This window comes from Sinocyclocheilus anshuiensis, unplaced genomic scaffold, assembly GCF_001515605.1.
Source record: "Sinocyclocheilus anshuiensis isolate Anshui unplaced genomic scaffold, SAMN03320099.WGS_v1.1 scaffold78, whole genome shotgun sequence".
NCBI classification, from domain to species: Eukaryota; Metazoa; Chordata; class Actinopteri; order Cypriniformes; family Cyprinidae; genus Sinocyclocheilus; species Sinocyclocheilus anshuiensis.
The window spans coordinates 2320579-2332459 of record NW_015544250.1 but is presented as its reverse complement, the minus strand read 5'-3'; the positions used below and the strand labels follow the sequence as shown (position 1 = coordinate 2332459).

The window sequence follows — 11881 nt, the reverse complement described above, 5'->3', positions numbered from 1 at the left end:
TAAATGTTTCTTGAGACAAAAGAATCTAATGCAATCCAGATTGTTAGGAGCATTTCTTCTTATTGATAATAAGAAGAAATGTTTCTTGAGCACCAAAGCAGCATATTAGTATGATTTCTGAATGATCATGTGACACTGAAGACTAGAGTAATGATGCTGAAAATGTAGCTTTGCCTCACAGGAATAAATTACATTTTGAAATAGGGCTGCACAATTAATCGAATTTCTAATCACAATTACAATTACGGGTGCCACAATTACATAATCGTTCAAAGCAGTAATTAATCGTTCAAAGTCCACTTATGTTATTCTGCATGCTTAAGATGCTTTTTTTTTCTTTCTACGTTATCTTAAAGGTTTTTCCATTGTTTTAATTTTAGTTTTAGTATAACATTATAATACCATGCATATTTTTACCTTTTTATTTAAAGCCGGTAAAAAGACGGAACGTCGTTGCTTGTGTGAACAGCACATTTTTGTATTTACCGGTGAAGTCGTTCCAGTAATTTTACGGCTAATTTACTAGTATTACTATGTTAAAGGGGCTATTGTTTCCACAGAAATATTAAGACAACTATTTTCAACATTGATAATAATAAGAAATGTTTCTTGAGCAGCAAATCAGCATATTAGTATGATTTCTGAATGATCATGTGACACTGAAGACTAGAGTAATGATGCTGAAAATGTAGCTTTGCCTCACAGGAATAAATTACATTTTGAAATAGGGCTGCACAATTAATCGAATTTCTAATCACAATTACAATTACGGGTGCCACAATTACATAATCGTTCAAAGCAGTAATTAATCGTTCAAAGTCCACTTATGTTATTCTGCATGCTTAAGATGCTTTTTTTTTCTTTCTACGTTATCTTAAAGGTTTTTCCATTGTTTTAATTTTAGTTTTAGTATAACATTATAATACCATGCATATTTTTACCTTTTTATTTAAAGAGAAACCAATCCGATGTATAGTTGACATTTGAGGCTTAATACTATAGAAAAGCAATAAATGTTTTTCAGTTAGTGTTTTCAGCTTGTTTATTTTCATATAAAAATATGGCATGCAGTTGCTTCAAACAAAGGTGTAAACATCATTAATTTAATCGCAAATTAATAATCGCAATTACAATTTCAAAGGAATAAACGACAATTATGATTTTTGTCATAATCGTGCAGCCCTATTTTGAAATTAGGGATGGGTGATATGGGCTTAAAAATAAATGACGATATTTCTGGGATTTATTGCGGTAACGATATCAATGACGATAATTCAGGGAATCCTGTTTCTTTAGAGAAAAGTATTATCTTTCCTATTTTTACCCAAAATAGGGTGTTGTGAGCATTAATGAGTACACACGTAATGTAAAGACTGTTTAATTCATACTGGAAGCCGGAGGGTGCTCTTGCACAGAAATCCATATATCCATATCAGAAGTAATACTACTGACGACGCTCCAGGAAGGTATCCAGTTATCGCTGAATAAAACGCACAACGGAGATAGACATTTTAACTGATGAAACTTGAGGAAAATAAACATACGATTGCACAAAATATATGATTTATCTGCGTTCTTCAATCTTGGGTATTTTTATAAGGAAAGTATATTTATAATGCAATGTTAATCAACATGGCCTTTATCACTGTATATAAAACTATCATTCTGTAATATGAAACCACGTCTGGCCACAAAAAGAAGTATTTCATAAACTCGACTGTTAATTTGAAGAAAAAGCATGTCGATAAATTATATCTTTGTTGGACAACAGGTTTGTAAACAGGCTCATACACATGCAAAACTGTATCGCACACGTGCTACTGTAGTGCATTTATTCAGACCGATTTTTTGTACACTGTATTTGTACAGATTGTAAAATGAGCTCGAGCTCCTCATTTAGCGATGTAGACTATTCCTCTTCAATTTGACGACTGCCTTCCGCGATGTCACTCCGCACTGTCGCACACAGAAATATGTCAACAACTAGACTTTTTCGTTATTATCGCGGGAAGTCTAATTCTTATCGTGGGGAGAATTTTTAACGGTATATCGCAAACGATATCACCCATCCCTATTTGAAATATATTAAAACAAAAAACAGTTCTTTGAAATTGCAATAGTATTTCACAATATTGCTGTTTTATTGTATTTTTAATCATATTAAAGCAGCCTTGGTGAGGACAAGAATCTTCCAAAATATTTGTAAAAAATCTCAATATACTTCTTTACAATATTTTTGAGAGAACTATTCCTTTGAAGTCAGTGAACACATTTTTTGCACACTTTGAATTCTCAAACTGGACAAACAAACTGATACAAATTAATTCTGAAAATGCTGGAGACTTCGCATTTAAAAAAAGATGAATTAAAACATAACATGTTGTATTTTTTTTTTTTTTTATTATTTTTCCGACGGATGGAATTTGCATTTCATCCCTACTCTGATAAAAAAAAAAAACAAGTAGCCACTGACTTTTTCTCTGAAATTATAATTGTTTCAATCAGTGAGGTCAAGTGAGTCGAGGCTGGTTACATCTTTAGTGGCTCAAATACACGCACTCACAATGCTTTACGCTCGCAAGCCCAGCTCAATGATATTGATGGGAGTGGATGGTTGTGCAGTTCAAAATATACAAATAAATAAGGATAAATGAAAAGCAGTGCAGAATATTTCCATACAAACTAGGGGGGTCAACACAGGCCAGGAGCTGATTACCGAACACAGTGGAAAAAGAACAGAGCTAGGGTCACTTGCTGGGCAAACCTACCTTAGCGTGTCTCCATTCTTCAACATTCGTTTGTATCGCTCTTGATAACGAACAGCACGGACTTCCCTGATTTCTCTGATCCTGCGCCGCCAGTTCAGAAATCTGTAGTGTAAATTGATATCATCCATCTCATAGATCTGTGGAGTGGAAAACAGACGCTGTAAGTTTTAAAGGTTTCAGATTGAGCATCTGAGATTCACAACTCATTCAAGACACGAGAAGTGTAAGTAATGATGGACTTGCTGTTCACAAATTGCCATAATGAGCTGTGGACAGATCATACGGCTTTTAGCCATTTTCTAATCATGTTTTTAGTTTTTTAACTACTAGTGCAGGGTTTCCTAAACAAGAGTTCATGAGATGATGAAAATTAACTAATAATAAATTAAATTGAATGTAAAATTAAAATGAACAAATGGAGCTGCACAATTAATTTAAATGAACTGAAATCGCAACATACATATCTTGTCAATTTGCATTCACATTAAATTCTGGTTCTAACAAACTCCATCTCTGTATATGCTAGATTCACTTTATTCACATAACTTGCAGAATTTTTGTGGACAGAAGTTTAAAACAATTCACCAGTATTCCTCCAAAATAAAAGCTTGAGGATTTGAAATGTTAAAAGCTTACTGGTTTGAATGTTTGAAAGTGAAGAATGTAAAACATAGGCTAAATATTACTGTTGTAACTTTAAGAGTAAAATAGGATAACATTATAATTATTAATGTAAACAAGTTTTATTCTACAGTACAATTGTAATATATTTCTGCATTTATTTGTTATAATTAGTTAAAACTAATAATAAAAGTACTTATTAATATTATCAAGCTTAACATTATTATAATCTATTTCATTGGGTTAGCACAATGTAATGAACTAAAAAGAGTTTTAAGTCTATTTACAGTCCAGCATATTCTGTTAAATGTTATCACTGAAATCATCACAATATATGACAAAATAGTTACAATGTAATTTCTGGCCAAGTCGTGCAGCCCCATATATAAATAATAATAATAAAAAAAATGCTTCAAGTAAAAATTTAACATCTAAGGTTCTCGGCTGACAAAAAAAAAGTTTGAGAACTACTACTCTAAAGTGTGCAATGGTTTGGAAATGGGATGCATATTTTCTCCCCACCTACACCTAAGATGAACAACACTCAGCACTAAATGCTTAATCATCTTGAGTCAACTGTATAAACATCCCCAGTATCAGTCGTTCACAGAACGTTTTATTTTATCATAGAGCCTTATTGTCATATTTGGCCTATACACGCATGCAACAAATTACACTACTAGGAGGAGTTATCTATAAAGGTCTCGACAGATGTAACGTGTCAGCTGTCATTCATACATCCAGGATATGACAGAGGATAATTCTAGATTGTCATAATTATCATGTCAATCACATGGTGGCACTTCCTACAGCATTTAGCAACAGATACAGATATTATTTGTTTCTCATAAAAAGTCAGACTTTTTAACACCGACAACATCAATGCTACATATAGTGTCAACAATAAACTGTCACTTAACCTGTGTTACAACAGCGCACTATTTAAATACTATTTGTATGTTTAAAGAAAAGTTTGTATCATATTTGACACAGAAGGAAAATAATCATTACGTAATAGATGCAATAATTCGTACTAGCAGGTTAGTTTCAATCACAGCTAATCAACTTGCACAGCTAACAAATTATTAGCTTTGAGGCCTACTCGAAATAAAATACAAAAATGACAGAACCGCTAAATGTCTAAAGTGTAACGTATCTAAATATTATGCCGTCACGTACGTACCTTCTGTACATCAGTGGGTAAGACGTTAAAACATTCTAAGGCCACTTATGTTTACTTCTAGCTACCGACTCCATTAGCTAAACTACCTGACAAACTTCGCAGAAGTGAGAGCGGCTCTTCCTGGATGGCGTCAGTGGAGGAATGAATGCAGCGCACCAATGAAAGGCGACACGGAGTTGATTGACAGGCGTTTGACCAATGAGAAACTTCGCAGCGAGTCGCAGTGGTCTTTACGAACTGTGCAGGAAAAACAAGCTTTTGATACATTTTACATCCTACATATAATGTTATAAGCATGAATAAAGCATAAAGTATATAAATAATTTTTCAAAACCTTCTGAAAATGAGAACATTGAGGAATACATTGAGAAATGTAAAAATATAGGCAAGTTTGGTCCTATTTTATAGATAAAAAAATAAATGTATTGCATTATCATCGTCGAATCTTGTTCCGATTTTTTTTTTAATACGATTGTGGCTATATTTAAGGGACAATATTCAGTCATTATCGCAAAAATAAACCCAATAGGGTAGGTTTATTCTGCAATAATGGCCAGCTGACTGAATATTATCGCTTGAATATTGCCACAGTCACATTTGATAAATCAAAAACACACTGTAAATTATCTCACAGCTAATTATTGACTGGTGATTATTTTACTTGTAAAGACCAAAGAGAGACATCCATCCTGGATGTGTGGTCAGTTATACATCGTTTCTCTGGTCAATGGTTATTATTGTGAAATATCTGATTAGTGAATGCCAAGAATGGCCAATCAGAATCAAGTATTCCAGAGAGTCATGTCATGAAGTGACACAAATATCATTATTAACACAAGTGTTGACACAACTACTTCCATTTTTCATTCACTGTGAGGATGTATTTTCAGACTATCAAAACGGTCTGGCACTCTATTACCTCAGGCTCACACAACTGAAAAGTGGGTTACAGAACATTTGGCACAATCTAAGGGCCCCTTATAATGGTTACTCGTAATGACTGCAGGAGTGGAATGTACTATACTGTAAGCGAGCATGACATCTGAAAGACAGGATGATGCATGCATCTTAATTTTGGTATAAGTTACACTGAGAAACTGCTGACAAATGGAAGCAGCGAGGTTTAAAAAGAAACACAAGGGCTGGAACCATCGAACTCTGACTTGTAGACAGAGATGAGGAGGAAAATCGTGTAATCTGGTGAATCTGGAAGCAGAGAGACCCCATCAGTTTGGCACACTTCTTGGAACATTCTCTAGCCAGAACATGTGGAAACAGAGAACGGGGTCGTGCTGTGGCACGGATGGGAATGTCAGACAGCAGGTGATTTTTTTGCATTCTTTGCCAAGACTAATCAACTCTAATAAGAGAACATCAGCCAGCCGACATCTCCCCAAACAAGGAACGCTCCAACCTTTTGTGCTTTCCAGAAGTTAAATAACTATAGTAGGCCTATCAAATCGGGATTGTTCAATGGTATTCGTAACCGATAAACAGAACTATTCTGCAGCATAGACAGACACTCAGAAGGCAAACATGTTTGTGTTAAAAAGAACTATGACCACACATGTCAATATCGTAAGATAATCATCTAAATCCTGTTTGCCTTCTGCACTCATACCAGCCCATCTTTGACATCTTAACTTCCATCCCGCTTCACGACAACAACAAATAAACACCACTCTGTCCTTATGGGACCTTTTCAGCTGGGTGTGACCTGAAAGCAGGCTTTTGCATGTAAGAGACCCCATCAGATACATCTGCTTGGTGCATCCTGATGGTATAAATCTTGGCATAAACCCCTTGGCCAGTACGGACCAGTATTTTCATCGTCTTCTACAAAAGCACTCGGAGACTTCTCTGCACTAAAAGACTACTCATGAACTCTCGATTAATGGTATCTGGGCCAAAGGACAACTAGAACTTTATGAAGTCCTCCAAAGAGATCAGATTTATCTGGTTGACTAGGCTGATGGATTGCATTATTAGCTGCTGGCATATATCGTCTTGTGTACATTCCAGTGAAAACACTGCCCCAATTATCCACACGGTCCCTTCTACAAAATAAACTATTAAGCAGCAGAATCTCCTTTGGTTGAATCGCTGCATCATAAAGCAACGTTCTCAATGTAGGTGCTCATTCAATCCGCTTGTTAAGTCTGATGTCACGTGTCACTGGGTCCAAACGTTCTATCAAATCCCAAAAGCAAACAATAAACGGTGCTAATATTCACTCACAATGTGCTGTAATACTACTGAAAAATCATGATGCTAACCTTTATCTCCATACAGAAATCTCAGATGGCCAGACAGCGATTCATCTTTTATGAATTATTAAAATATTGGTGCCCAGGACAACGTGAGCCCAGAGACTGTAGTTTATACCTTTAGTTTTTAAAGTTTTTAGTTTGAATGTGTGAATAAATAGTGCTTATAAACGGCTGTTGAGATTGCGTGCTCTCAATTGAAACAAGTAGAGGTTTGGACCCAGAAACTGTATTTCTTGTGTCACAACTTTAACATGTTGTTGACAAACAGGTTTTTTTTTTTTTTTGTACTTTTTGGCTTTGTAATTCGTAACAAAATATCATTACTGGACCTTCTGTGACGTATGCCAGACTTTTACAATCATTTCGTTTGCTTAAACCCCATGCTCAAGTATCGTCTGCATCCATTTTTTGAGTGCAATGCCCACATGTTAACATCCAATCAACAACCAAACCAAGAACCAAATCCCTGCTCTACATTTTGTCTTTTTCGATAATCTGTTATGTTCGGAAGTATGTCACAATACAGAAGAAAAGATCCTTCACCACTAGTGTTTCACAAGTAGTTTTCTGCATCTGAAAGATCATGAAAAGGTTCAAAAAGTAACTAATACTACAATGATACATAAAAAAGCTTGACTTCTATCAAGTGGCCACTCTTTTTAGCATTCTTAGAAGCAACAGGGTTAATGGTGCGACTCTCTCACAAGCAAATTACCGTAGTCGGCAGAGAAATGGAATCCCTCGCCTTCATTGTTACCATGGCAAAGATTACTAGAATGCTCTAACATTTTCACAGATGATGCAGAAAAAGTAACCATCATATAGCCAGAGTAAGTATCCTGGGCAAAGGAATGTTTCCAGATACAATAATGGGTTGAAAGCTGGAGAAGTGCTTGATGATTTCTAAAAGGAAAAATAATCTCTTTCTCTCTCTCTCTTTCTTTCCACCCCCTTACACATTCTCTCTCCCTCTCTCTCTCTCTCTCTCTCTCTCTCTCTCTCTCTGTCTCTCAGTCCCAGCCCCTGAAGGTGTCATAACTGTGCTCTCTCCCTCTCGCTCTCTATCACCGCCTTTCAAATCTTTAAAAGCCGCTGCTTGCCGTTTCTCACTCCCCCCTCACACATTCTCTCTCCCTCTCTCTCTCTCTCTCTCTCTCTCTCTCTCTCTCTGTCTCTCAGTCCCAGCCCCTGAAGGTGTCATAACTGTGCTCTCTCCCTCTCGCTCTCTATCACCGCCTTTCAAATCTTTAAAAGCCGCTGCTTGCCGTTTCTCACTCGTTCTCGGTTTGTATCCTCTGGCATTGCAGGGGACTCCCTGCTCTCAGCCTCACTAAGCTGAAAAGCGAGCAAAGAAACAGAGAGGGCAAAGAGAAACAGACTTCCAGAAATAGCATCAGCCACGTACGGCACAACCGAGCATGGAGAACCTGAGACCCAGACGCAAGATGTCCTTCCTTTCCAACTTGACGCCCGTTGTCCTGTTGCTGATCATCCACTGTGGATCCTGGTCTTTGGCGGGCCGCTTGGGCCCCAACAAAAACTGCCTGACCTGCAAAGATGGGCACCCCTTGGGTGCGGGCCGGACCTCCAGGGACCCGGCTGGGGCGCCCAGCACAATCGTGTTGGCATTGGGGGAGCCCTGTGGGGTTTACACCCTGAGCTGCACCAAGGGGCTTCGCTGTGTGCCCCCTCCACGTGAACACAGCCCCCTTCAGGCTCTGCTGCAGGGCAGAGGCTTCTGCGCCAAACAGAGCAGAACCAGTCCCACCGAGAGGCCCCGCCCCACAGGTAAGAGTTTCAGCCAGCGGATGCCTTTGCGGTCCCTTCCTCCATGCCGTAGCTTCGCCGGCGTCTCGCCGTGCCGCATGCGGTGAGAAAATGCAATGGCTTATCTGCTTTAAGTACCACAGCGAAATAGCTCGAGTATGCATTTCAGGTTCCACGGATGTGCTGGCAAGCCGCTGCGCTGCAGTGTCCATTATATATATATAATTTGTTGATCTATTTAATGAATTACGATGCCATGTATTTTTATATTGTCAGCAGTTTTTCATTGTCAAAACAGAGCTTATTTTATTTGCTAAGAGAGTGAGCGCCATGCGTTGGTGTCACCATAAAAAGGGATTAAAAACAAAAATAAAATTTAAACACACCCTTAAGAGCATTCACTGCTGTACATGTGTTTCTGTTTTTTTATATAATTTTTGTTATTTTATGTCACAGTTGTTTCATTATTTATGTTGATCCTTCAGTATTGGAAAGTGTTACTATATCGCTTAATTTTCTATATTTCAGATGGTATTCTGGGTATTTTGTTCAGAAGTCTGTGTATTCTCATTCCCAAAATGCATTGAGAAAAAAGTGCACAAAATAATGTCTGATCAATGTACTTCACACTGATTTTGTTTTATCAATATATGTGCCAGTAGTTGTGGGCCCTTGAAAAGGGACCCATTGCAAAAATTATAACGTGTGCAAGAACTATGAGACAAAATAAAAATGATACAGAGAAAAAATAAATGCATATGTTAATATAAAGACTGACTCTTTGCAGAATCTCATTTAGAAACTCACATGCATGAAACTGAATATGATAAATTATGAATACTACCAAATGCACATGCACAACTGAACATATATAAAAAAAACCCAGAGGCGATGAATTAGCAAAGGCAACAAGAAAGAGCAGATGCTGCTGTTAGCTGCAAAAATACAGCCATATGCTCATACAAATGTCACATACAAATATCGCCTTGTGCATACTGAGCTACAGTGGGGAAAATATTTATTTGATCTTTGTATGAATGTGCAAGGGTTGTATATGAGTACAGATGTGTGTGTGTGTGTGTGTGTGTGTGTGTGAGACAGTATATGAATTTTGCCATGCATATGGACATCAGAACTATTCAGAGCAGAATAGAGAGGAGCAACAGAGGAGATAAAGTAATGTGTAAGTGTTCTTGAGTGTATATCAGTGTCACCCACATTCCTACAGTGTCATTTCAAGTAGCAGGTGAAATGTAGTCATGCAGTCTCCATCTACTGTTTACTTTAGGTCATTACAACTTAAGAGAGCCTGTATTGTCAATTCATGAGAATGATTTGAGGAACTATTCCCTAAAAATGTGGGTTTGTCCAGTTTAAGTAACCCAAATCAAACAACATATACTCTTAAATCACAGCTAAACATATTCATTTAGTCGAATCACAGTTTGTAATGCCTTTTTCTCAAAAATGCAGTCATAATTCGGTATTAATGTCTGTTTTTCACAGGGCCACATCCTTCGAATAGTGGTGAAATAGAAAAGGTGAGTCTATCCTTTGGTTTTTGTTTTCTATAATTAATGCTCACAATGTAAACAGCATGAACAAGACAAAAATCTAATGGAAAAGGGCTAATTATGTTCTATTATTAATTATGTTTTATATCAATTGTTAAATTAAAATTAAATGTTAAAGAAACGTCAGCTTGTGGCTGTTAAATTAAAGCATAACTTTTATAATAATTATAGAATTTAATATAATAATTATTTTATATTATTACACCAAACTCATTTGTGTACCTCTAGGTTGCGCTATATACAAAAAAAATCTGTCTCAGAACAGAATAGAACAATCAAAATGCCTCTTAGAAATATACATAATACAAATGCTTAGGTACCGTATGTGGTATTCCAAAATTTTGTTTTCAACACTTCCTCACCAGGCTCCCTGTCGTAAGCTGCTCAACACTGTCTTGCGGGGTCTCGAACTCACCATTTTCCAGTCGGATCGGGACATCTACATCCCGAACTGTGACACTCGTGGTTTCTACAGGAAAAAGCAGGTACTGGTTGACTAAATTAATATAATATCATGCAGGAATTTCATTTTCAAGATTCAAGTGGCTTTACTGACATGGTAAAAAGGCTTTACATTGCCAAAGAATTGGTAACATTATCATTTAGAAGGATCATTTTATCACTGTTTACTCTTATTGATAGGTCTTCTGTTTTTTTTTTAAATAACAGTATCTACCTTACTTCCTTGTGGAAGTTCAGAAGCTGTTTTTCCAGCTTAGTTTCCATAAATTAACTGAGGAGGAAGTTTTGATATCTGAAGGTCACCATTATGAGCCATTTTGTATTGCGAATGACAACCTTTGACGGTGTGCACAGTAGAATGACGTATCAAAGCCAGAACAATCTCCTGTTGTCTTGTAGTGTCGGTCCTCTAAGGGCATGCAGCGTGGCCACTGCTGGTGCGTCGACGAGATGGGCAACACCGTGCCATCACGTGCCGGGGAGGATGGAATTTTACCATGTGATGGAGAGTGAGGGGAGCGACAGCCCCACAGCTCTGAGCCTGGAGGAGGAGGAGGGGTACAGGGAGAGGGGATGACTTCAGCTTGGTGCAAGACACTGCCTGACCAAGACACTCCAGGGATAAACCACTTGACATGGGAATGGGCCCTCACTCAGAACATCCAGACCACGTTCACTGCCATAAACTTGAATAAACAGCATCAGAACACTAATGACCACTACACCACATGAGCTTAAGTTGGGATAGATCAGCTGTTACAGAGAGCTATTTAATTCCTGGCCACAACTTCTATGTTTGTTTCTCAATGGGCTGTTTAACTATTAAGCAGATGGGGTGACTATGTTTTCGAACCCGTCCCCTCTCCCCTTCTCCAATGATACACTGACTAAACTATACTTATGAAAATGGAATATACCTTCTCGTCTAATTTATTCGGGAGTTACTAAATTTCCTTGAATGTTTTCCTCAAAGACTTGCATACTTTTGAATTGTACACATTGTCATGTAATCGACATCTAAACTCTATCATAATGTGCACATTTGGCGAGTACTCCTTTTTTGTTCATATGACACTCTGACCGCAAACGCATGTCGTGGATTATTTGTACATAAGTGAGGCTATCGTGGTTGGTCGTGTCATGAGGTGGAATATTCTTGAATGCTGATGGCTGTTACCTTTTTCGAGAAGTTGTTAGGCATATTTTTATACATTTCAATATGCTATTATATATATA

At 37.4% G+C, this 11881-nt stretch overlaps 2 protein-coding genes across 2 annotated transcripts in view; one reads left to right on the top strand and one right to left on the bottom strand.

Moving 5' to 3' along the window:
* Positions 1-11881, bottom strand: part of LOC107697832 (SPRY domain-containing protein 3-like) — a 20731-nt gene that overhangs the window by 5767 nt on the left and 3083 nt on the right. Inside the window, exon 2 of the mRNA XM_016498684.1 lies at positions 2769-2905. Within this exon, the coding sequence (XP_016354170.1) occupies positions 2769-2905 (137 nt within the window). The remainder of the gene's footprint in view (positions 1-2768; positions 2906-11881) is intronic.
* LOC107697925 (insulin-like growth factor-binding protein 5) lies at positions 8055-11839 on the top strand. The gene is made up of 4 exons (XM_016498798.1): positions 8055-8630; positions 10116-10150; positions 10549-10668; positions 11045-11839. The coding sequence occupies exons 1-4, from the start codon at positions 8261-8263 to the stop codon at positions 11156-11158; spliced, it is 639 nt and encodes a 212-aa protein (XP_016354284.1). The 5' UTR covers positions 8055-8260; the 3' UTR covers positions 11159-11839.